The sequence below is a fragment of the Terrapene carolina genome, unplaced genomic scaffold (genome assembly GCF_002925995.2).
Source record: "Terrapene carolina triunguis isolate 2854851 unplaced genomic scaffold, T_m_triunguis-2.0 Scaffold789, whole genome shotgun sequence".
Classification (NCBI taxonomy): Eukaryota; Metazoa; Chordata; order Testudines; family Emydidae; genus Terrapene; species Terrapene triunguis.
This window is the reverse complement of record NW_020665140.1, coordinates 7,703,472-7,730,454: the sequence shown is the minus strand read 5'-3', so window position 1 is coordinate 7,730,454 and position 26,983 is coordinate 7,703,472. Positions and strand designations below refer to the sequence as shown.

Genomic DNA, 26,983 nt, shown 5'->3' with positions numbered 1-26,983 from the left:
TGTAGTTACTGTCCTTTGTTCCAGTTTCTTTCAGGCATCCTTTGGGGTGGAGAGGCTATCTCTTGAGCCAGCTGAAGACAAAATGGAGGGATTTCCCAGGCCTTATATAGTCTTTCTCTTATCGGTGGAAACTCCTTGTGTTTTCCTGTGCAGAATCATAGTTACAAGATGGAGTTTTGGAGTCACATGGGCAAGTCACATGTTCAGGCATGACTCAGTTCTTTACTGGCCGACGCCATTGTTTACATGTTAGTTTGAACGTTCCCAGGAAAGCTCAGATGTGGATTGGCATCTCTCAAGGTCCATTGTTAGCTTAGTACTCCCAATTACTTGAATAACCCCTTCACACTATGTTGACCAAATCTGCCCTATGTGTTTCCTGCAGCAAACACTTTAAATACAAGCATAGAGCCAACACTCATAACTTCAGATAAAAAAATGATACATGCATATGAATAGGATGAATACATTCAATAGAACATAACCTTTGCAAAGATATGTTACGTGGCATATCTAGCATAAAACATATTCCAGTTATGTCATATTTACACTCATAAGCATATTTCTATAAAGCACTATGGGGTGCAACGTCACAACATGTTCTAATGCTTCTAGTTGTAAGGTTATTGCAACTCTCCTTCTGGAGAGCTGATTATCTTCTCGGTACTCGGAATATAGTTTAAAGTTTGTCTGTTACCTTTTGGAGGAAGGAGATATAGATTTGAGGTGTGTTCGCATTTATGCTGTTCCTTCAAATATTTGTTACCCTCAGTTGTATTTTACATGGATATAAAAAGGTTTCAGCAACTTGAGGTGTTTCAGCCCTTTTCCTGTCCAAATTCCACTCAGGTAATTATATTCTGCCTATGTACAAGAAATTTCCCACCCTCTCTTTCTCCTTTCAGCTGCATACTTCACTTCCTGTCCTAAACTGTTGTGTAGTTTTTGCAGTGCATTGTTAAACACAAGAGATGTTCCAATACAGAAATGGCTGAATTTCAGTGCTACGTGAATTGTAAAATCTCTCTATAAATACATTGCAATGCTCAGGTGCAGAGTAATACAAGGCAGTGTTTTTGGGGGGGTTGTTTATTTTTGTTTAAATCATGTAACAAAGCTATAGAAGATATATATTATCTTCCATGTTCAATACCTAGTCCATATATTTTGGTATAAGTGGTTCTAGTCGGATCTAAATCTCAGTTGGAGCTGGGGTCAGTTTTTAGACAGATTCAGGACTGGTATTTGGGTTTGCATGTGATGATGCCTAATTCTCATGAGATTTCAGCCACAGATCAAGTAAATATCATGGACCAGCTGATACAATGAGATTTGCTGCCTTTTGAATGATGGAACATACTAGCTGTTCTTGAAAGATTTCTACTGTCTGGTCCAAATCCTCTGGGAAGGCCAAAATGAGAACAGACCTTATGAACTTTTGCATCAGACCCAAAAATAAAAAGAGAGGCTCCTGATTTTGGCTCTAGAGAATTGGGTTTGAATCTTGGGCCTTGAATCCAGTTTCTGGCCTCTGGACACCATGTACCCTTGAAGGGAGTTCAGATGCAATTTTGGAACATTCTAGCAGACTGTAAAAAGCAACAGAGGGTCCTGTGGCACCTTTAAGACTAACAGACTCTGTTAGTCTTAAAGGTGCCACAGGACCCTCTGTTGCTTTTTACAGATTCAGACTAACATGGCTACCCCTCTGATACTTGACACCTCTAGCAGACTGATTCATGGTTTCTGTGTTTTGGTTTTGCTGTTTAGCATTTGCAAGTTAAATGTCTGCTTGTGTAATAAATATAAGGCACTGACATCCTTTGATTGACAGTGGAGAACCAAATAAGAATCAACGTCAGAAACTAGACACTGGCACCATTCTCAGAGATAAGAGTACCAAGTGGGTAGCAGCAATAATGGTCAGTAGTGCTTATCACTTTTTTTCTCCACTAGCTGGGAACACAGTGAAGCAGCTGTCATTTGCAGTCAGTGTCAGGGCTGTTCCTGGCTGAGCATTGGTGACAGAGCAGAATATTGCTGTATATTCTGTAAACCGTCCTTTGGGCAAAATGAGTAATTAATGCTTCGGGCTTAGAATGGCACTTCTGTACTCATCTCATGTTGTATTTTAATGGGTCAAAAATGCATCTTCTTATTCCAGTCCTTTGCAACTTTAAAAGAGTGAAATGTATCTTCACCGCATCATATGCTCTCTGTGTGTGTGAGTCAGTAAGAGGGAAGGAGAAAGAATGACAGCTGTTCCTTCTTATGCTTTAGCTACCCTGGGACTGGCCCAAAGGAAGGCGTTTTTTGTCACATAGCCAAATTACTAAAGCTAAAAAAGGATGGAAACTGTAGGGAACAGTTAAAGGGCCTGATTTTCCACTGCCTTGCACCTTCTGTTGTCATATCCATCTGTGCAAAGTGTGTGTAGAATGTGCTCACTGTACAGCTGTGTAAATCATACAAGATGCAAGGCAATATAGAATGAGGAGGTCCATATTTTGTGCCTGTGCTTTTGGTTGGTGACTCAGAATATTATCAAAAATGAAATGTTGTGACTATTCATTTTCTCTAACAGAATATCAATTCCTCTCCAGCGCTCTGCTCCTCTTTCAGTAACTCCTGTTTACTCTACTGTCATTGTGACATTTTTAAAGTACATTGTATTTTAAATTATTGCACAGCACTCAGAGCACCTTGGTGGGGAAGGGTGCTCTTTATAAAGAGTAATATTTTTATTATATTTTATCACTGCAGTTAGCCTCCATATTTAACGGAAGGCTTTGGCGACAGTGTACGCCCTGAGAGTGAAGCTTGAGTGCGCTTTATCTTTATCCAGGAATCCTAAAAGGAAATCTAGCCTCTGCATTCACTTGGGTTTAATTTGGTCATGTGTACACTCATGTACTATATATAGTCCAAATCACAGACTATTATTTATTTGTATTAGTCATGCCTAGAAGCCATGAGCTGAGATCAGGACCCTATTTTTGTAGGCCCCGGAGAAATGCCTAGTAAGAAACAATCCTATTGTTTTTACAGTATCCAGAAGTGCAAGGCTCTTTACAGGACACACAGAAAGCCAGAGTCCATGCGCCAAAGAGCTGGCAGTCTTGTGTTAGATGTGATCCAAAGGGCAAGGGTGAAATAACAGGAAGAGAATGAGGCGAGGAAGGACAAGGGCAAGAGCAATAAGTTCACATGTTCACTTACTTGGCTCATTAGATGCGTGCACATTTAGATGGCTCAATTAAAATTTTTATAAATATCTGAAAACTAATTATTTGTGTGACTTTGCTCCTTATCAGTATCACCTGGGGAGCAGATCCCACCTACTGAACTGAAGCAAAGAGCACCGACCAAAGAGCTGGACTGGGGAACGCACAGGCTTCTGACGTCAGCTTGGGCAGGTTCCTAGTCAAGTATTCGATGGTGCCATAATGATGGTTCAGATCTTCATTCCTTATATTAAAATAGGAATGTAGAGAAGAGATTGAATCAAAACATCAGATCTGAAAAAGCTGAACTTCAGCGAAGCTGAGGTCTGGATCCGAACTTCCTCTTATCGACGGGGCCCAAATCATGATATTTAAATAGGCATTGGGCATGCCTGAAGCTATCCCCACACTTTTGTGTTCGATCACTAATAAAACCTTCAAAATCAGTGCTGTGCACCATTGGATTGCTGGCTATTAGCATGACTGTGCCTCACTTTTAAAATGACAACACCACTTGTGTACATCAAATGTTCTTGTTACAAATATGACATCTTTAGTACCTGAAAATAAAAATTGAGTGGCTGTCCATTCTTTTAAAAAGCACAATTTACTTTCAGTCTTGGTGTATAATGATTTCTGCAAAACCTCCAATAACTGTATCAGATTACAGATTAGTGCAGGTGCAAGATTTCTCAGAACAGTAATGGGGCATTTTTGTTTACAGATGACATTTGTCCTCTAGCTTTCTTTTTGGAACTTAATAGCTTTTCTTTATCAGATGGTGAATATACTCTCAGTACTTTCTTTTCACACTATTGACTGATGATAAATATTCCTGCCTTTCATAGCTAGATCATGGTATCTTTATCTGCATACTTCAAACTATTGTATTAGGAACCAGGACATAGGTGGTCTTGCCTAATGGTCAGAGCCGGAGTTGGAGCCAGGAGATGAGCCAAGGGTCAGAGTTGGAGCTGATGGTCAGGAATGAGGCACAGGAGTAGGAACCAGAGATGAGGCAAGGAGCAGGCATGGAGCAGGGGCAAGGCGGGAACTGGGAGTGGGGACAGGAATGCGGCAGGAACTAGGAACGAGACAGGAGCAGAACAGGAACCAGGAACAGGGTTGGATGCAGATCATAGGAGATAGGTAAAGAGCCTGATCCAATGCAGCAGCAACAGGGCTCCTGCACAGTTGCTCAGACAACCCACCCGGGTCACTTCCTTGCTTAAGTAATGGGTGCAAGCCAATCAGGTGCCCCAGGCCTTTGGTGTCCTAATAGGACTTCCTGTGGGGCCCGACCATCCGAGATTAGTGAGGTGGTGCTTCATCTGACTTCCTTGGTGGCAGTGAGGGAATGTCAGAGACCTCAGCCCTGCACACTCCTGGGTTCTACGACCCACACCCTCGGATCCTTACACATTGTCGCAGCTTCCAGCAGTCAGTTTGGTGGTAGGTGGCTGGAGGAGTTTGGCTGGGCTGGAAGGGATAGAGTTTATATGTGATTGTCTTCTCTTGCAGGAGGAGACCGAGAGCGGATGACAGCTCATCATGAGACGTACCTTCTTATGGCCAGCACACAGAATGACATGGAGGACTGGGTGAAATCCATTCGCAGGGTTATATGGGCACCTTTTGGAGGAGGTGAGTCCAGGAGAGAAAATTTAAGAGTCACAGGAAATATGGCTTCTGTTGTTGTAGGTTTAGGTCCTAGTGAAGAAGAAAAGACAGTGAGTGAGCCAGATGCTTTAAATTAATTGGACCAAGCACTTCCCATTCTCCTTTCCCATCATGATAGAGGTCTCTAGGAAAATTGGTTTGGTGAAGTCAATCCTTTATGGGCAGTTTGTCACCTAGGGAATAAGGCAGACTGAGATAATCCCTAGGGGTGACATGCATTTATATTATTATTAAGTATTTTTGCTTCTCCCCCATCCAAAGATTTCAACACACTTTACAGACATTAATTAAATATGCCTTAAAATCTCTGTGTGAGGTAGGGAAATATTGTCATCCCCATTTTACAGGTGGGGAAAAGTGAGGCATAGAATGCTGAATAGACTTACGCTTGATCACAGAGGATGAAGATAGAACCCAGATTGCCTGACCCCCGGTCCTGTCTCTTAATCAGGCAGCCATTCTTTTTACCTAAGAAGGCCCTGTTTTTCTTCCCAATACTGAAAATATTCTTCTGAAAAAGATACAGAATGAAAATGCAACGGTGGCATATTAGAGAAAGTAAATATGGAAGTATTATTTACTCCTTCTCATAACATGAGAACCTAGGGGTCACCAAATGAAATTAATAGGCAGCAGGTTTAAAACAAACAAAAGAAGGATTTCTTCACAATGCACAGTCAACCTGTGGAACTCCTTGCCAGAGGATGTTGTGAAGGCCAAGACTATAACAGGGTTAAAAAAAGAACTAGATAAATTCATGGCGGATAGGTCCATCAATGGCTACTAGCCAGGATGGGCAGGGATGGTGTCCTTAGCCTCTGTTTCCAGAAGCTGGGAATGGGTGACAGGGGATGGATCACTTGATGATTACTTGTTCTGTTCATTCCCTCTGGGGCACCTGGTATTGGCCACTGTCGGAAGACAGGATACTGAGCTAGATGGACCTTTGATCTGACCCAGTATGGCCATTCTTACGTGCTATTGTGTCTATTTGGATGCCTCTCTTTTCCCAATGACAACCTATGTGAGCAGGCTGCTAGTGAGAGGCCTCCAGTGCCACTGTGTCAGTTCTGTTGCTCTCTTTTCACTCCTTTCTCTGTTCAGCATGCTGTTGTATTTGCTGCAGTCAGAAACCACAGAATGGAGTCAGTGAACATAGTGGATTCAGTCTTGTCACCTTATATTAGCATGAGGAGAAGAAAAAAATGTTATTGGCTCCTGAGAAAAGGGACTATGCATTTTATAAAACATTTTTGTTAGGTAGGAGAGAGAGTTCAAAACAAAGATACATTGGCAAATTCAGTGTATTAATCACCGCCCAACACAGTCATGGACACACTTTCTCAGCAACTCCTACAGCTGGTCAACTGGTTCTAGTCCTTGCCGATGGATAGGGCTGGCTCCAGGCGCCCTCCCCTGCCGCGCTGGGGGGGGGGGGGGGGGGGGCGGCGGGTGGCTTTTTTGCCTAGGGCAGCAAAAAAGCCAGAGCCGGCCCTGCCGATGGAGAAGGCTGTTTCACATGGGGTAAGATGAAAAGGAATCTTGATGCATCTAGGTATCTACTTCAATTAGAATTTGTACCTGTCACAAGAACTTGGTATTGCCTGAAAGCTGCATCTGATTGATAATATTGTATAAAATGTAGTGCCCGCTACTAGAAGCCCTGTGGCATTATTTGGGCATTATGTGTATAAGTTCTTCCTTCTTGTTAGAAATCCTGAAAAGGAAAATGGCCCTACTCAGTCTGCCCTGCACACCTGCTGTCTTTGAAAGGCCCCTTATACTGATCATATTGTTTCTCAGGGCACTTGAGCCCTTACTTTTGGAGATGGGGACTACTTTCCCATTAGAGAAGAGCATCTGTATTTAAACCAAGGAACTTCTCGCTTGTCACCATTATTGTTTGGCTGTGAAAACAATGTCTGGCACCTCAGCAAGACTGCTCATGTTGTTTTGCAACAGAGAAAAACAGTTGTTGTAGCAGAAAACTGCTCTTACTGACTGACAACCACCTTTTCCACCTATTAATTAAAACCTGAGCCTGAAGGAAATGATAATTTCGAACAAAATCTTTCTAAGGAACCACACAGCTTCCTTCACCTTCTGTCCAGGTCATACATTTCTTATTGGGCAGAAACTTTGACCCCTGCCTGGTGGACTTCCCTGTGACCGTCTGTCAGCAGGAGGCCTGTCTGGTACTGTCTCAAACATGCCTGCAGTTGTGCTTGAGGATTCCTAGAGAAAATGCCTACCAAAGGGACGGTAAAAGATGTCCCTCTAGCCTATAAGGAATTTGGGACCTACATAATAAGTAGGGAAGGGCCAACACTCTAGATTGATTCCCTACATAGGAAGTTGTTTTTAAAAAATCTGTCTTAAAAGGTCTGATTTTTCATTTTGTTTCTCTTACAAGTATGGGGTGGGTCAGGGGATATTTTAATGTTCTGAAATTTTACTAAAGCAAAAATGTACATATTCCTGCAGTCTACACCCAACTGCTTTCAGTTGTTTTAGAAGGACCTGTTATATTGAACTATAATAGGCCCATTTTGTATTCTAGCCCAAAATCACTGTAAGCTACCATGGTAATAACACATTTGGGTACAAGCAGTACCATTTTGAGAAGAGGGAAGCTATGAGTTTACCTGCTTACATGATCTCAACAACCAATAGTATTTGAGCATCTCACATATATTGATGCATTTATCCTCACAACTCCCCTGTGAGGTAGGGAAATATCTCCAGTGTACAGGTGAAGAACTGAGGCCAAGTGAGATTGAGTGATTTACCCAAGTTTGTACCTTGAGGTCTGTGACCGAGCTAGAAATAGAACCTTGATCTCCTGAATCCAAGTCTGGCGCTTTAGCCTTTTTTGATGTAAGATGGACTTTGATGAGACTGGATTTACATATGGAAACTGCTGGATGCACCCCAGCAGCTGGCATGATACTGTCACAAATGTAGTAATGTGTAGTGCCACCTATTGGTGCAAATGCAGAGCTGAACATGAGGCTCATTGTTTGCATAATACCAATTAAGGCTCGGGCATGGTGGGATACTATAATTGTTGAACTACTGTTTGTTTGAATTCATTATTAATTGAATTATTTTTAATTCAACTTAAGCCTTTTATAAATGTCATTTTCATGTTGGCTTTCTTGAGCAAATATGTTAACTCTAAAATGAGTCTCACTCTGGAAAATGTGAGGAAAATTATTGTGAGAAGTCCTGGCCAGAAAACAACAATTCTATTTCCCGAAAAATTTTGAAGCTTCGAAAATTGTTTCCACTGAACCTGGGTCCCCAAGACCCAGGTCCGTGCTCTGACTACCAGGCTGTTGACTATTCTGCATGGACACACTCTGTCTACTCTACGATTTTCATCCTGGAACAGAGATACATTCCTGAGAGAATTCTATTTGTGACACAAATGCTGGTATTGAGCCACACAATCTTGAGTGGTTTTACATTTCTAATGTATTTACACAGAGATACCAGGCAGTATCCTAGGGCCTGGAGATGTCTGGGAATTGTGCCCCTAGAGAGTTGCCTATTATTTAAATAAAACAAGGAGTACTTGTGGCACCTTAGAGACTAACAAATTTATTTGGGCATAAGCTTTCGTGGGCTAAAACCCACTTCACTGGATGCATGCAGTGGAAAATACAGTAGGAAAATATATATACACACAGAGAACATGAAAAAATGGGTGTTGCCATACCAACTATAACAAAACTAATCAATTAAGGTGGGCTATTATCAGCAGAAGAAAAAAAACTTTTGTAGTGATGATCGTTCTTTTTGCTGATACAGACTAATACGGCTACCACTCCAAAACCTATTTATTTAACTGATTCTCATTTGAACTATTACTTTTGAAACTCCAAAAGACATAATCAGGTCTCTTTGGCTGTTTTGTGACAACTCAACACGTGTATTTTCCCCCCTTTTTCTATATAAATTATGCCAGAACCAACCTGAAACAGACTAACTGCTGAATAAGGGTCCTTATTATTAACATCATCATTATTATTATTAATGGACTTGCTATCTAATTCTGTAGGTATCTAATTCTGTAGGTATGTATAAGGCTTCACAGGGAAAATAAATACTGTACAAGTGACCAGATTCTCAGCTGGTGTAAATCAACATTGACTTCAGTGATTGACATCAAATGAGAGTCTAGCTCAAAGTCTGTGTCCTCGGAGTTTATAATTATGTTATTTAGATAGTTAGATTTAAACAACAATTTTAAAAAATCCTATCCAAAAGCTGTAGTATTCTAACCATTAATTAGACTTACAATCACATAACGTCGACCAACCAGCAGCATAAAAATAATCAAATACAGAAAACAAATAAACTCAGCCAACCAATTAATCAAAAGCAAAACACCCATTTTGCCCCTGCTGCCTAAAGTTTAGGACAAAATACAATGAACTACGGGAGCCCTGTCTTACCCAAATTATTTGTGTGTTTGATGTGAAACATAGTTTTATGTAGAATCATCAATTTTTTCTGAGTATTATAAACAAGGTTTGCGTGTATTCCACAGGTGTCTGTGCATGAGCTCAGTGAAACCACTAATATTTAGGGTCTGGCTGGTGACTGGAATGGTATCCTGGTCATGGAGCAAGCAGATCTATAAATAATTAACCAGATCATTAAATTGTTGTTTGTTAACTGGTACTAGGAAGGGAAAAGGGGGTGTGTGTGCTCTGAACAAGATTGTTTTTGAACCAAAAGAGTAGGAAGAATACTGAGAACATTCCTTTAAAAAAAAAAAATCAGCCAGGACTTCTAATGCCTGTTTGCACATGAAATTCCTTTCCCGATTAGATTAAAAAGGCTTTGATTGCAGAGCTTGAAAACAGAAATAAAGTGAAAGAAGGGGGTAGAGGAGAAGAAGAAACAACAGAGTTTTAATGGGCGTGGGGGTGGGGGTGGTTGGAGGGGGTAAATCAGAGCAAGGGCTGGAGCCTCTTGAGAGCCAGAAGGGCTGAGGCTTACTGCCTGTTAAGCTGGCACACGTGACAGTGGCTTGAAGTCAACTCAAAGTCAAAAAAAAAAATCAAGGTTGCAGCAGCTCCCTCCTTTACATTGTTTTGCCTGCACCTGCTGTATGTGACTGGCTGGAGCAGAAGGCAGCAGCAGCAGCAACAGCGGCAGCATTCGTAACACCTCCAATGAGAATAGTAGTAAAGGGAGGAAATGAGCAAAGCATCTCCCGTGTGGAAGCCTGTATTCTTCAGCAGATCCCGAGGATCTTTCGGCCAACGCTGCTGCATCTGATGCCTCTCTCCCACAGGAGCTTCTGGTAGTTTGAAGGTAACAAAACAACCGGGAAGCCCACAAGAACATCCGAAGGGGAGGCGGTTACGGAGGAAGGCACTTTGAAAAGAATCCATTATGGACAGAGCGTCTTTCGGGCAAAGGTGCCATTATTTTTGTTCCCTGTTTGTGGAGATAAAAGGAGCCGGCAAGGAGAATCTTGGAGAATCCTTCAGGGGCCTTTCTGTCATTGTTCTCTCTTCCCCCTTGCGCATCACGACGTGCTGACCTTTTCCAGTGGAATTTGAGCCCCCCGCCACTCTACCCCCAGTTCCAGCTGACAGGAAGAGCTCTCCCTCCCCACCCCCGCCAGCACATACCCCTCTTCCACAGACACTTCTATTTGAATAGAAGATGCATCTTTTGGCTGAAATTCTTTTGTTGTGACATTGCCTTGTAGCCAGTTGTCTCACCACAGGAAATAAAAGGAAAAAAAGAAAAGAAAAAGACAAAAGGAAATTCTTCCCAAAGCAGAATCGAAGCAGGGAAGGAAACTAAAACAAAAGCAAAACAAAAAAACACTACGGAGATCTAGAAGATCACAAACCTCCAACTTTAGAAGAAAATGCACCATTAACCCCCCCTCCCAATCAATCAATAACAATGAACAGTCACAGTCTTTCATCTGGATGCAGCTTCTAAAGGAGAGCTTTGGCTTGATACTGGGTTTCCGGCCTGTATGATGCCTGAAGATAGAAATGGTGGGGTCCGCACCTCAGGGGCATTAGCATCAGCTCCTTTCATTCCTAAAACTACCTATAGGAGAATTAAACGGTGCTTTAGTTTTCGCAAAGGTATGTACAGCTTGTCACTGTGTTGTGCTTTGCTGTTAGAGCCTTTTATTCTGAGAGGTCGAGGGGGCCATGTATTCAGCGCCAACAAGAAGTCCAAAACAAAGGGTATGAAACAATAAGGATGCCGATGTTCCACGAATGATTTATTAATTTCCTTGTTCATTTGTAGTTGTAAGCTTAGTATTGTCTTCTATGTCTAACAGTCCATGAATAGTCTGATGGAGTGAGGCAGAAAGAATAAATTTTGTGGTGCATCAGGGTAACTCTGAACTAAAAATCACAGGAGTGAGGGAGTTGAACCTGTGACACCCAGGGTCAGCCATAAGATTTGCAAAATTGGAAGAATAGGTCTGATTGACACTTATTCCCACATGAGGGGAGGGGATAAGAGAATTTACATCAGTCCAGGTGTCCAAATACTTGGATCGAAAGATATCGGATTTCCACACATGCATTATGCTGTTGCATATCATTGCCTTGTTTTGTTTTATCCTATTCCACTGCAGCTTGTTTTCCCATTTCCACTTGCTGCAGAGACGACATTAAAGCCAGATTAATTCTACATTGCACATAATCCTAATGATTAAAGCATGGTAGTTGTCGAGGTAAAGGTGGCTTTCAAAATGCATCAGCAGGTAAAGCTAGAAGAAAAAACAGAAAGATCTGAGTAGGAGGTGACGCGGAACAGGAGTCTCAGCACCAAGAAAAAAAATAAATTAACTCTTTGATGAGAGAGGGGAAACTTTTTCTTTTGGAATCTGAGAAGAAGCGTATCACGGCCATTTTTGTTCTGTTTTAAGAACTACTCTGAGTACATGGAAATTCTCATCCCCATTCCAAGCATGAGTTCAGGGCCACACACATGGGTTAATATGGTTGGAATCCTTTCTTCACCCAACTCGCAGCAACATGTAGCCACTCCCCCCAGTTGGATGAAGTTGAGGCTGCAAGTTGCTACGTGCAACTGGATCTGGCCCTTATTTCCCCATAGTTTGCAGGTCCCATGGCTGTGCTCCCATCTGTTCCCTTCCTAGCCTACTACTAAACTGCCACACAGAGTGATCTGCAACATGTGCCAATCTTTTCCAGCATGAGTGCTTGCTGCCTGCCCACCATGTTCAGCAGTAACAAGGTGGTTCCATTGCTCTGGGGGTTTTGCCCACACAGGCAAAGGTGAACAGGATATGCCCTAAAGGAGGAAGCAGCACTAGCCATGGTTTTTCCAGTACAATAAAGGCAGAGGGCCTGATTTTTTTCACAAGTGATGTGCAACTGTTGTAATTGTGTATCTATGCACACAAAGGGCGCTGAACATCTAGCCCTAGATTTAAATTTTGCTGATAGATTTGTTTTTAAAAAATGAAAAATTGGAGCTGTTCAGCACCTCTGAAAAACTGGTTGAGACAGGACATACGTGTCTATGTACATACAAGTTATGTACTGGTTGGTGTAAGCTACTTCTCCATTGCTGTCTGCCCCTCCGTATGAGCTTAACTATTCGAGGAATGTTCAGAATTTGAGAAAAGGATTAACAGATTAATTTGCAGACAGTTGACCTTTTTTACTTAGTGGTGCCGCAGGCTTCTCGTCGAGAAATGAGACTTTCAGCTGTTTCAGTTTTTCTGTACGTTTTGACACAACAACGCTTCTGTTCTGAAAACGTGAGTGAAATCGCTTTGTTTACGGGCAGGGAATTGAATGATGCTGCTGGAGCCATTGCTGCTCATTGGCACTTGTGCCAGTTGAACTGTGTTTTATATATACAAGGTCTCTTCCAAAAGAAATCATCATGGAAGTCTATGGGCCAGATTTGCAGAACACTGTGTGCATCGTTAGGACATGATCCAAATCCGTTGAAGTCAATGGAAAGACACCCATTAACTTCACTGGGCTTTGGGTCAGGCCTTGACTGTGGATGCACATGCAAATAACAGTTACCTTGGTCTAGTTAACAAAATTTGGTCCACAAAAATGCTGTAATTGCGCATGCGAACTGTGTACCTATGCATGCAACTATGCAAGAAAGGTTTCTGAAAATCTGGCCCATAGACTTAAATATTGGAGAAAATATCTTAAGAACATAAGAACAGCCAAACTGGGTCAGACGAATGGTCCATCTAGCCCTGTATCATGTTACCAACAGTGGCCAATGTCAGGTGCTTCAGAGGGAATGAACAGACCCGGTAATCATCAAGTGATCCATCCCATCATCCATTTCTAGCTTCTGGCAGTCAGAGACTAGGGACACCCAGAGCATGGGGTTGCATATCTGACCATGTTGGCTAATGGGCATTGATGGACCTTTCCTCCATGAACTTATCTAGTTCTTTTTTGAATGCAGTTATAGTTTTGACCTTTGCTACATCCCCCGGCAATGAGTTCCACAGGTTGACTGTGCATTGTATGAAGAAGTACTTCCTTTTATTTGTTTTTAAACCTGCTGTCTATTAATTTCATTGGGTGAACCCTAGTTCTTATGTTATGTGAAGGAATAAATAACACTTCATTATTCACTTTCTCCCTACCAGTCATAATTTTAAATCTATCATATCCCCTCTTAGTTCTCTGTTTGTACTCAGTGATACTGGTTGAGAGCTGGTTATGGGTATCTTAATGCTATGCAGCTGCTTTCAATATACTACAGCTTGCACTGCAGTGCATCTGCAGTTTATAACACTATAGAAACATTTTTCCCCAGTGCCTCAAAAACCCTATTTTCACTTCATTCATTTCAGATTAGATGTGATTTGAAAGCCAATTCCATAAGGGGGGGGGGGGACAGCAACCTAATAAATTTATTAACCTGAAATTATGTGTTTTGACAATGGTGTCAGTGCAAATATGAACCTTAAGCAGTTTAATGGAGTTGAGAACTTGTCTCTCTTCTGTGCAGAAGTAAGCAGGCCTGTAATATGAACATGAATCAGAAGAACATTAGTGGAGTGAGAAAAAAGTACAGTTAATGAGATAGAACTCGTTCATATTAATTGTATTTTCAACAGGCATGAGTTGTACTTATAATTGTAATCCACATTTCACGCTGATTAATTTAACTTCAAGAGTGTTGAATCTTCTGTTTAGTGCCATAAAATATTCTGGGCTGTTGGTGACGGGGAAACTCTGAGTGTATGCTCATAGAATAGCTTTATCAGGAAAGGCCTTGGGTAGAGACGGCTAGAGCAGTGCAGAAAACTTCACAAGGCTGATGTGAAAAAAAAATTTGATTAGTTAACTTCATGCACAGCAAAACATTTTCCAGTTTCATCTCAGTTACTAACAATGAGCTCCTATTTTCAACAATAGGCAGCTTCTAAAAGGGGGAGTAATTGCTGTTTTCAGTTATGATTTGAAGCATGTGTGGAAATTGAAGCTAGAAATCTAGTAAGAATAGGGCTTTGTTACAAGATTCTTCTTTCGGCCCAGGTTGGAAACTGCTTCTTGTGATATTTCCATTTCCTGGCCAGTCTCACCCCACCCTGTGTGTATTAAGGGCATGCTGAATTCGAAACAAATTAAAAATTTACTACAACTTTACCTATATTGACAAATATTCAGATTTATGTCAAGGTTTAGGGTCAATATTTTGTCAGGCCAGATCAAACTATTCCCAGTGATAAATCAAAACTCTGCCTTGGCTTGTGAAAATTATGCAGCCGATTCGCATTCAACTACATCAAGGCCCTGACTCAGCAAGTCACCAAGAGCTGCTGACTTGTGGAGTTGGGTACAATCCCATGAGCCGAATGGGGTTTGAATCCTTGATCTCACCACATGCTTTCAACCTGAGCTCAATTGGACAGCACTCCTCCTGAACCAGGGAGGGAATGGAGGAACTCCATTATACTGCCAGACAGCACTCCTTAGCTCTATCAGCTCAAAAACCACAAGTATGTTTAATCCTCCCATCATCCCCGTATGGAGTAAGCTAGAAACCAAAAAGTTATTTAATAAATACATAAATAAATAAATAAAAACCTACCGGTAGTTTCTATGGACTTCTAGCAGCTGAGACAGGGACCTGGCTGGACACCAAACTTTCTGTGCCAGTTAATCTTTCTCTAAGCTTCATTAAATGACAGGGCCGCCCAGAGGTTGGGGCAATTTGCCCCAGGCCCCGAGCTCCACAGGGGCCCCCACGAGAATATAGTATTCTATAGTATTGCAACTTTTTTTTATGGAAGGGGCCCCCGAAATTGCTTTGCCCCAGGCCCCCTGAATCCTCTGGGTGGCTCTGTTTACTGTGACATTTCAAATATTCCTTCTGTAGCTGCTGATGGTTCCCGTTTGGCGCTTCTGCACCATGCAGAGAATGAGGCTAGGAAAGAGGGTTCCTCCCCTCTCCACCCACCAACAGGTAGCGTTCTTAAGCAGGGACAGTGGAAATCAGAACTCTGCTATTCTTCTATCCCAGAATCACGTGGCTGGACACAGAAACTAGACTTTCTACCAGCTTTCTTTATTATGGTATATTAGTGAAAATAAATACAATTTAAAAAACAAAAACAAAACAAAATTTAAAGATTAGATTTAGTTTTAAGAAAGAAAATGGACTCAAAAACTTGCTAATTTGAATCTTTCTTAAAAAAAAAATTAAGTCACTGGAGCTGGGCATGCTTATCAAAGGAAAGAATCTGACCTATTGGATTTTTCTCATTCTATGGCTTATGTAATAGGAAAGGGAAGTCTCTCAACTGTAGGTCATTATTTGGAATTCAATTCCTGTCAGATAGTTGTTTAGTGTCCCTCTGTATATGAAATGTGTTGGTGCTCTTTAGCCCTCTTGCTAGGAAACAGATGCTCACATCACAAAACAACCATCACAAATGACATTCTTTGGCAGAAGGACCCAAGGTTTGAAGGGAGTTGGAGATGCCATTAATAGCAGGGAAGAGGTAGTTACATCTCCAGATCAGGTTTGAAGTGCATTGCATAAGCAAACCTGAACCTTGTTCATAGCTTACCTGTCATGTGGATCAATACAAGCATTAGTCTTCAGGGCTGTCAATCTGGCATATTATACCACCACCTGCTCTTTCTCACATACACGTTTTGTTGTTACTCTAAAAGACACTAATTGTGCAACTTGTAGTAAATTATAGGAGTGAAGTGTGTGTGTGTGTGTGTGTGTGTGTACACTTAACTTATGGTCTAATCAGAGGAGCTGACCACCAACAACTCCAGCTGAGGTCAGTAGGAGCTGCAGCTGCTTTACAGCTATGAAAATCTGGCCCTTAGGGTAAAATTTTCAAAAGAGCCGCCAAAGTCCCATTTTCCATCCTTACTGAAAGTCAATGGGAATAAAGCTCCTAGGTCACTTACGCCCCTTTTGAAAGTTTTAGCCTGAGTGTAATCAGAGTAAAAAGTTCATATACCTTAGATGTGATATTAGAGCTGTTTCAATGGCCACGTACACTTAACCTCAGCTCAAAGAGTAAACAGGGATGTATGTAATATCTTGGGTTCAACACTTTTGTGACAGAGTTCTATGTCCCTGCGTTGCTTTCCCTTTAGGATTCGAAGGTAGTGTTGTGTTTTATTTTTAAAAGTTACAATATTCTGTACCAATGGTTCATGATATTTTTACAATTGTGTTTTGGACCGTTATGGTAAAATACAGTGGTGTAGTGTTTTTTATAAAGGGCGCTACATGTGAAATTGAGCTCTTTATCCCTGGACTTAGGAGCTGACTACCCTTATATTTGACTAATCTGTAAGGAGGGCTGGTTGTGGTACAAATCATTAGTGCACCGACTTCCCTCTTTGTTCATTCCAATGATATTTTTCCCTCAATCCACTCATGTCTCTCCTTATTATGCATAGGTATCTTTGGACAGAAGCTGGAAGACACAGTCCGGTATGAGAAGCGATATGGGAATCGTCTGGCTCCCATGTTGGTGGAGCAGTGTGTGGATTTTATCCGACTGCGGGGGCTGAAGGAGGAAGGGCTCTTTCGACTTCCGGGCCAGGCTAACCTTGTCAAAGAGTTACAGGATGCATTTGACTGTGGAGAGAAGCCATCGTTTGACAGGTAAAATGCACAAAATTCCCCTACTTTAAGTGGTCTAGTCCAGAACTTGAGTGATCTAGTGTACTGTAAGATAAAAGGCATTGAATCCTTCCTGAGCTAGCGTGGTTTGAACCTGTGTAACTTTTGCAGACTTTTCCTCATTTCCTGTTAACAGCCTAGTTTGCTTCATTTCTCACTGTAGTATCTGATCTCAGTGTGTTTTTTTGAGAAATTCCTTTTTTTGTTTTGTTTTTGTAGTGGCTTAATATTGATGCCAGTTAGGAAGTGTATCATAAGCAATTCAGCTTAATCAAAAATGTCTAGACCCTTTGACCTTATCACCCCTAGGAATGCGTAGGTGGTGGGTTTTCTTATTCTGTTGCATCAAGGGAAATGTTCTCTTATCACCAGCCTCAGTATGTTCTGTTACCTGATGAAGTAGATGGAAGGATGAATCTAAATTAAGGTTGGTGTGAGGTTTATTTGTGTTTGTTTTTTTTAAATAAAAGTGATTTAATTATAGTCCCTTGTGAGGGTCAAACTTCAAATGGTATTGAGGGTTCAGGTCAGAATAGCATCTAAATGTTCAGCTAATTATCCAAAACTGATAAAATAGGAACTTTCTGGACCCAGAAATGAGTCAGTGCCATTCTCTCAGCTGTCGATGGGTTTCACCCATCTCTGTATGCAAGGGCTTGGTTTAAAGGGAGTTCTGCTCTGAAAATGACTATGTAAAAAGGGCACCATGTAGCAGCGGAAGCCAATCTCTTCCTTTAGTGACAAAAATAAATGCTATTTTTTTACTACTGCCAGTATAATGAACCCCAACTTGAGCCATCAGCAGGGATTGAATCAGAGATCTTCAGTGCTAAAAGCATGAGACCTTTACCCCAGGAACTGGAGGGATGCTAGTAGTAATAGATATGGTAGAAGAGGAGATATAACATGCAGAACGAGTGGATTACACCAGCACCACTGAGCCATTGTAACTCTGGGTGAATGACAAGAGAATTAACTAAATTCCAATTATAGGCTGACTGTTGAACCTCCATTGTCTTCAAATTATATCCTTGGTGACACCTCTACCAACTCCTTAGAAGACGAGAGGGTTGCACAGGTGTGATGGAGGGCCTAACCTGAGGAGAGGTGGGGGGTTGCATTTGTTCTACAGGATCTTTGACTGTTAATGGTGCCTGAGCCAAAATGAGTCAGATCTTAGCTGGAGTCTGTGGGTCTGATCATTAGAAAACATTTTTGTCCCCTCCGAAAATAAACACATTTGATATGGAATTGGAGCGACACTGTATGTGTCGAACACTGTGATGCCGTTTTCCCCTCAATTCTGCATTTTCCAAGGAGATCATGAAAGTGGCAGCGCACAGGAAGAACAAAAGCTATTGCTTTCATGTCAGCTTTATTACTTTTTAAATGAAAAGTGGACCGGGGGCAAGGTTGGCTGGAGAAGGGCTTGATGGGGTTAGAAATCTAGCAAGTGACATTGTTAGAGGGATGAATTTTTGCATCAGAATGTAAAAGCACACCATTTTTCGTTTAACTAGAAAGATATTGCAGAGCTATACTATGGGGAAAGGCATATTTTTATAAAGCAATGAGAAATCTATTGTAGCCAAGCTTTCTTTGAATGCATTTTTTCTTTGTTTTATCCTTTAAGCTAAACGTTAGTAATGATATCTCTGGCCAGAGATGCAGATGAACTGACATTGGGGTATAAATGAGCCGGAATGAGACTTTTCAATGCCCCCAGGCCAAATGATTGAAAAGAACATTATATTTTAAAATAACCCATGAAGATGCTGTGTCTAACATTCTGGACAGAGGTGCTTCTTTCAAGTGGTGTGCAGAGCTCATCCATTATAAAACAAATGAGTTGAGAGCTGAGCAGCATGAATATTTCTCTCAGGTTTCTCTCACTACACCTGTATCACACTAATGAGCCACGGGAACAAGCTTGCTGTTTCAGCTTTAGAGAATGAAATGGAGAAGAGGCTTCACGCGGTGCTGCTGTGAAGCAGGCACATAGCTGCAATGGAAGCAGTTAGAAACATTGGCAATAGTTACCTTGAATTCTCTGGCACTGCAGTTTTTCTTCAGAGGCTTGTGTATTTATAGTTAACCCCTACCTCAGATGTTTGTATGAAAACAAGCATCTGTGTTTTTGTTGGCTTGTTTGTTTTCCCAGGCTTTGGGAGGCAGTGTGGTGGGCTTGGGGGCTACAGCGCTGGTCTGGGAGTTGAGAGATTTGGGTTCTATTCCTGACTCTGCCACTGTGTGACATTGAGCAAGACACTTCTCCACCTCTCTGTTTTTCCTCCCACTCTTTATCTTTTCTGGTTAGACTGAGAGTTATTCAGGGCAGGGACTGCCTTTCACTGTGTGTTTGGACCGTGCTTAGCATAACGGGACTCTGATTTTGGTTGGAACCTCTAGGTGCTACTGCAATATCAATAATAATTGAAGGCTGTATCCTGCTGTTCCCATCTCCCTCCAGCCCTTGTGCAGGCATTCAGGATTACCCTGTGCTGAAAGGAAGGGAAGACCATGCTGTGGATATACCCCTTTTCCCCTGCACGGCTCTGTCTCTACTTCCCTAGATAACATTTTTTGCTGTTCTAGGCAACTGCATGTTCTACTAGTTTGGTTGAGCCTGTACTACAAGAGGAACATTGGAAAGTGACTATTATCTGAAAAGTGACAGTAAAAATGAAATTGTCGGGGGTTCCATATTTATTCTCTCTCGTGGACTTCTGGATTCAGTGTGTTTAGTACACAAATGACTAATTTGAAGTCCAGCATTGGAGAACCATCCTGGGATCTAAATATCAAGCTATGTTCTTTCCTTCTCAGACATCACCAGTAATAAAGGTTTTTGTAGTTGAGTTGGTTGACAGTTTTGTTGATGGTGCATGAAACGGAACAGAATCCAGGTCACTATTCCATAGCAGTATTGGTTCTGCATCTCTAATTGTAGGAAGAACTTGGTTTGGTCAGTGGAGTTATGACTGGAAACACAAGGAGCTGATGTTTTGCATAAGAAGATGCCATTTTCACTTTGACATTTTTCTGAATATAAATAAACTTTAAACAAAGAGTTCAATTCCATTTTTTGTAATAAAAGCAGAGAGCAGTGAAATATATATATTTATATATATTTTAAATGTTTACATTAAAAACCACGACTGTTCCTGTAATATTTACACGAGGCTTCTTTGGTTATTTTAGTAAACCATCCTTAGAATTTGGGGATGGGAGGGAGAAGGCAAGATTTTATAGTTACCATATTAGTAATCTCTGCTTTAAAATAGCATCACTATGTTTTAAAATGTTGCAGTCTCTGCTTGGACATCTTACAAGTATGAGCAAGTTGGATATTTAAAGCAATGCGTATTTTTCTCTGATAAGGATCCTTTAAGACATTTGCTGTCCAAGGTCCTGTAGCTCTTTCCCCCACCCCCCTTTATTTTTCCTGTGCACATCCTGTTACTTTGATTTAGCAGTGAAGACCATCAAGTGAACTGCAGAAGAAAGTACATAGTTCAGTGTAAAAGAAATGATAAAAAAGCCTAACTTGAAATCAATGTGAGGTACATGTTTGATGCACTGTAACTCTCAGTTTAGGTAGCAGTTTGGTACTCAGCTGGTAGAGTTAGTTATAAAACTATTTAGCACATCATTAGTACCATTCAGAGAGTCTCAAAGTACCTTAAAGACATTAATGAATTAAACTTCAAACAGCCTTATGTGGACAGTATTATCCCTCTCTCTCTCTCTGTCTCTCTCTCTTTCTCTCTCTCTCGCGCTGTGTGTGTACATAAAGTGAAATTGTATTAAAGAACATCTCCAATTGATAATTTCCCACCTTGATTACCACTTTTAAATATCCCTAATACTTCCCGAACAGTTCCATTAGACTTATATTTAAAAACTTTCAGACAGTCAACTTTGCTTATCATTTGGATTGTTGCTTCATTCTGTTGTGTTGAAAATGTTTTAAATTTAGTCCCTCAGTCCAGGCTTGTCAGTGTAGATAAAAATGGATGATTTAAAAAAAAGTTTAAATCTGATTGTTTTTATTTAAATCATATTTTAATTTAAATCAACTACAGTTTTTTAAAAAAAACATATTTAAAATTAAATTTGAAAATAATAATATAAGGTCTAAACTTATTATAATCTATTAAATGCAAAGAATAATATTAAGCACTACGTGTTTGCTTTCAAGTTTTAAAGAATGTCAAACCACTGAACTGGTGGAAGTTACTGGCTAAGCATCTGGAACCAGAGTTTGCTGATGTGCTAAACCAGCTTCTGACTGCAGAAGATTTTTCTGCACATGCAGAGAGAATCTTTTCTTCATTTCAGTTTAATAATTAGTTTGTTCTAAGTTAAGAAGCCAATGGGAATTGGAAAATTAGGAAAGCTAGTTTTTCTCCTCCAATCTATGATTAAAAAATTGGTGAGAGAGGATGAAATTTACTAGTTTTAAAATCTTGAAGGGCATGGTGACCAAAAACAATCAGTTCAGATAGCTAACTATAGATCATACTTCCTTTGTTTAATAAATCAATTAATTTTAAATGCAAAACATGATTTGATAAACTTTTTTTCTTATATATCCAGCACATTTAAGGTAGCTATATTTAATTTGATTTAAAAAATGATGGTTTTATGCTTTTTAATTGAATTTGAATTTCTGTCCAAATAGAGCATGACACAAATCACAAGTAATAAAATAATCGAATAAATAAGAAATGCATCATTCACCATTTTCTAACATAATAAAGAAATTAAAAAGTAAGAATATGAATAAATGTAAGTTAAGCTATATAATTGTTTAAATATATGTGTATAGGTATAGTGTATTGTCCTGTCTAGGCAAAAAAAAAAAGAAAGCACCAAATTTAGTGCAAAGGCTATATTTAGTTGCAACTCAACATGTTTTAATGATTACCAACTAGTGAGACTCAACCCTTCTTTAGGAAAATAAAAGTATAAATGCAAAACATGATTAAAATCAAGGTTTCTTGCTTGCTGATTTAAATCATTATTAAAATTGGTGATTTATATTGCTTTGATTTAAACCAATACACCTTGATGCTTGTATAAATATATTTATAATTATGTGCACAAAATCTATCAAGATCAGCTATTTATTTTGTAAAAATTGGCCTGGAGACTCCTCCACCGATTAAAGAAAATAATGTGAGATTTTCTTCAGTTCGTAACTTTTTCCTGGAAGCAAAATTGGATTTCTCTTTTTATATTATTTCTTTCCATCTACTGTTCATCACAATTATTAGGTGATGATATGAAAGTCAACATCTCACAGGAAGGGAAAATATTTGAAATGTTACTGAAACAGACATAAATATTAATGCAGGAAGATTTTCATAGCTATTTCCATCAATGTACAAGATCTTCAGAGGAGTTTAAAATTCGGTAGCGTGTGTGTGTGTGAGAGAGAGAGAGAGTGTGTGTGTATGTACATATATGGAAACATGCTGAGCAGCAGCATATATTACTGTTCAACAAATGTCTCCAAAAAACCAAAAATCCTAATAAGTTTCTTTTATAGCTGTGGCTTCTTCTAGAGAAGAACACAATATATTAAGAGTTAAAATATTTCCTGCTGTTCTCTTCTGCGTTGCTATCAGCTGAGGAAATAACCTGTAAGTGGCTGTATGTGATAGCTAGCAATTGCTGAAGGATAAATTGTGTTATTCAAATCATCCAAAATGTGGAATTGAATATCAGGAATGTTTACGTGCATTTAATCACTGGAACTGTCAAAGCAAAAGCACTTTGGGAGCCACTTGGACAAAAAACATATAAATATAAGATTATCAAGGTCATAAGCATATTATGTTGAATTCTTAATGTATAGAGAACTGGACTGTCTGCCAGTGGTTATTGTAGCCTCCATTTTCAAGAAATAAAAAACAAACTTCTAGGCACCTGGATTGTTTTTGTGCTGGAGCTAGAATGGGGCTTTAAGCCACTGCCCACCCAGGGTGATGGAAGTGGGGAGAGATGGGCTGTGCACCAGCAGCAAAGAGTTAGGCATGACCCTTCCAAAAGCAATGTAGCAGCACATTCTGGGATGGCATCTGCAACATCGCTTTACAGTTTGCTGAATATGTCTCATTGCATATTCCCAGCTCATCTGAGGGTGCAGCAGGGGAAACCATGTGAGGTTCCTAACAATGTTGTCAGTGCTAGAGCAAGATTGAAATTATTCTGGGCCCTGGGCTAACGTGAAAGTAAGCCAGACTGCTTGTGCCCTCTGTCCCACCTGTGCATAGCTAGGCATGGTCAAGCCCATAACTTACTGAGGTCTTATGCTCTCTCTGCTGGCTCTGCAGGAAAATATCTCACTTTTCTAGAGCTATGATGACCTGGCTGATAATGCTGGCACATAAACAAAGCCAATGCTAATTTCAAGCCCCACTTGGCACACTGGGCATGAGGTGGGGAATAACAATGTTTGCCAAACAGAAAGAGGGCAAACTTGATCAGGAGAGTTAATTTTATTTTCACATTCCTAAAGAGACAAGACAAACCATGGAGAGTTTAAAACCGACTGAAGCTATAAAAAAATGAACCAGTTGTTGCTTGACTAATGATCATGTGCTTTATGCGAGTTTTCTTTTCCGAATCTAGATACAAAAATTAAATGCTAGAAATCCTAATCAAGACAAAAGCTTGTGTAGATTGAAATTAGTGGTGCTTTTAAAAAAAATCAAATCCTCTTTCATCTTGGGGCACTAGCTTTGGTGCTGGGAAGTCTTTTATTGTAAAGCTCTTTCTGGGAGTGGTGTGTGTGTGTGTGTGTGTGTGTGAGAGAGAGAGAGAGAGAGATTTATGAGCATTTTATTGAAGCTTTCTAATATCTTGCTGTCCCTTTTATTGTGGTGAGGGTGAGGATGTGATGCAAAGAGAAGAAAATGCAGCAAACACAATAGAGCAAGGTCATGGAGTACAATGTTACAAGTATCCTTAATCTCGACTCCAGAATTTACTATTTAAGGCCTCAGTCCAGCCCATACCTCCCAGTGGGTATAGAAGTTGCCAAGCAGTGGAGCCGGTGTGGTTCTGATACACAAGTGAGAGAGAGGGCTGGATGAACAAATCCATATGGTACTGAACTCAGTTCTTTGGATGCCAAGAGGGGTAGATGAGTGGGGCTGTGGGGGATCCACCATGAGTGAATTCTCCTGTTCTCTTTCTTAGAGGGCATTGGAGCCCATTCCAACCATTTACATACGTTACCCCAGGCTACACAGCAGCTGTAGGCCTACTTCATTGAGCCCAACCAGCTGCTCCATGGTTTGGAGTGGAGTGTTCTTTCTCACATACACATCCCTACCTGTCTAGAGTCCAGACAAGACTGGGTCCTGGGCAGATGATTTTAGCCCAAGTCCATGCTACTTACATTAGCACCTAAGAAAGGACTATCAACCTCTCAGTGTGAACAGTCATCTTTTCTTGAACCCAGAGTCTCATATGAGCAGGGACTACTGCCCATGTCGTCCCCAGATAAATGCCATAAAGAAACAGATGAGTTTGTATGATCACTTAAGTCAACTCTTGCACCCCAGCAGTCCGAACAGTGCTTTGTCCCATTGTTCATTGTCGAATATAACTCCCAGGGAAAGACGCTGCAATGCATGCTCTGCAGATTTTTCTATTATAGGGTGCAGCAACAGCGTGTTGCTTAATGAGGTAGCAAGTCAGGCAACGTGCCTAACATAAACAATGAGGGGCAGTTGCATTCACTATGATGTGAACTGTAAACCCAAGACTTTGGCGATCCAAGGGGTGGGGGCGGGGGATACAATATCAACATATCCCCCTGCATACACCATTAGCCATTTTATATAATAGGTGCTATTGAAATATTGGCTTCATTTATTAGCTGCATGGACAAATCTCCTCTCATATTTAAAATAATGTGGTTGTAGTAGCAGCCAGAAGGAGTTTCCTTCTCTCCTTTCCTTTGCATACCAGCCAGATTAGTACCATGATCAGTGTTCCACTTTTCAATTGTTGGCCTCAGTAGGTGCTCTCTCCTCTTAAACTCTGGTACAAGGCAGAGACCTACCTGGGTCTGATAGATCTTCTACTTAACAGTTCCCTCCATCCCTTTTGCTATGAAGGCTAACTGGAAATGATGGATCTGAGAACACCAAAATCTTTGAGGCTTACGTGAGCGTGAATAGTAACGTGATCATCAAAAGCTCTGGATCTATCCCTGATACATTATTGATGCTTATTGAATAGTGTTCTTTTCTCACAAAGTGAAATTCTCATTCAGCATTGAGGAGAAAACTGACTTTCTCAAAATGATGTTTCCCAGTCATTTCGTGTTGGAGCCCACTTGGGGATGCATTGACAGCTAGTTGCCCTCCCACCACAATGGCCCATTTGCCATTCTCCAGCCAGCTGCTGACATCTCTCCTGTTTTCTTCCTGTGGCTCAGACCCTCCCTCCATCATGCCTATTTGTGTTTTGCTCCTCATCCCCTGAACACTTGCACCCTCTATCCACCCTCCCTCTGTGCTCTGTTTGGTGTCAGGGCCATCTATTAGTGGCTCAAAGGATGAGCTGGGGGGCTACAGGAGCAGAGAAGAGAAACTTGAGCTGACATGCTGCTGCCTGAGCTTGCAGCCACATCCGAGCGAGCTGTTCCTGTATTAGAGGCCAATACAGGAGATGGAAGGGAATGGCTTTCAGAAAACCAGATGTTGCTTTACCTGTAACTGCAAGAGCACATTTGCAGTAGGGTCACAGTAGATCTAGCATTATACTCCTTTCCCCCTGGACTAAGTGGGCATCTTGTACCCCAGCTTGGCAACCTCCACACTACTTCTCTTTGCCCTCCTGCCTTTGTGCAAAACCCTTGTGCAAAACACGTGTTGCCAACATGATCATCGGTGAAGTGGACTGAAGAGAAATAAACAGCAAGAGGTGAAGAGGAATTTCTCTGGGAAGGACTCACCCCAGTAAATTTGCTTTTTGTTTGTTTGTTTGTTTTTGTGTTTTAATTAGGCCATAGAACTTTGCTCCAAATAACTGAAGGCTATCATGTAGGTTTGCAAAGTGTTCAGCAGACCTATGTGACTCTCAAGAAAGGGTATCGCTAACAAAATTATACAGTGGGGAAACTTGAAACATAGAGAGGTGAAGTGACTTGTTCAAGGTCAATGGCAAAGCCAGGAGCAGAACCCGACTCTCCTAACTCCTAGTCCTCCACGGGGCTTTGGTGCCCCCATTTGGTGAAAACTGTTTCATTCTGAACCAGATTTGTGGAATTTTGTTAGGTGTTGTGTGGAGAACACCAGAAACGTAATGCTTTGAGCTGAGAATTTTGGGTTTTATCAAAATCCAGAAACTCACAGTAACACTTGATGGGACATGAATCTACATGAACTGAACTAAAATGCCTTCCCATTAACCCTTGCAGATCAGAACTGCTGAGCTCAGGGACTGGCCCCTAGAGAAAAGAGAGGTTCTTAGCAGTTAGGAGTAACTGTTTCTGATTGACTCTCAACATGATATTTTAAGGGCTTCAGAGGGAGCTGGCTACAGCCCTGCCTTGTTGGTGCAAAAACCGCCATGACTGAAGGTCTTTAAGGGTGGCAAGGGGAGGAGGCCGTGGTGCTGCCGATGAAAGCCAGAAGTCTGAAGTGACACCACTACCCCGCCCCCCAACCACAGTTTGCACCACAACCCCAGCCTGGTGTTGATTTGGAACTAACTGAGGAAGAGGGTTTTTTGGTTTTGTTTGATTTTCTCTCCTCCTCTCCCCCCCCCCCCCCCACCAACTTCAAATGTGACCACTTGTAAGAGATTTTCTTTGTCTAAAAATAGCAGGATATTCCATGAAAGGTGCTTCTTTATCTTTCCAATGACTTTGCATAGAACTTTGG

The 26,983-nt window shown here is 41.0% G+C and overlaps 1 protein-coding gene across 3 annotated transcripts in view; it reads left to right on the top strand.

The window, feature by feature from the left end:
- Nucleotides 1-26,983, top strand: part of ARHGAP24 (Rho GTPase activating protein 24) — a 333,812-nt gene that overhangs the window by 282,677 nt on the left and 24,152 nt on the right. For 2 of the 3 annotated variants that reach the window (XM_024198670.1, XM_024198673.2), the window contains 2 exons: nucleotides 4,746-4,868; nucleotides 16,850-17,057. In XM_024198670.1, coding sequence (XP_024054438.1) covers nucleotides 4,746-4,868; nucleotides 16,850-17,057 — 331 coding nt within the window. Of the gene's footprint in view, nucleotides 1-4,745; nucleotides 4,869-9,993; nucleotides 11,030-16,849; nucleotides 17,058-26,983 lie in introns of those variants that run through there. The other variant, XM_024198671.2, reaches the window with a different exon arrangement.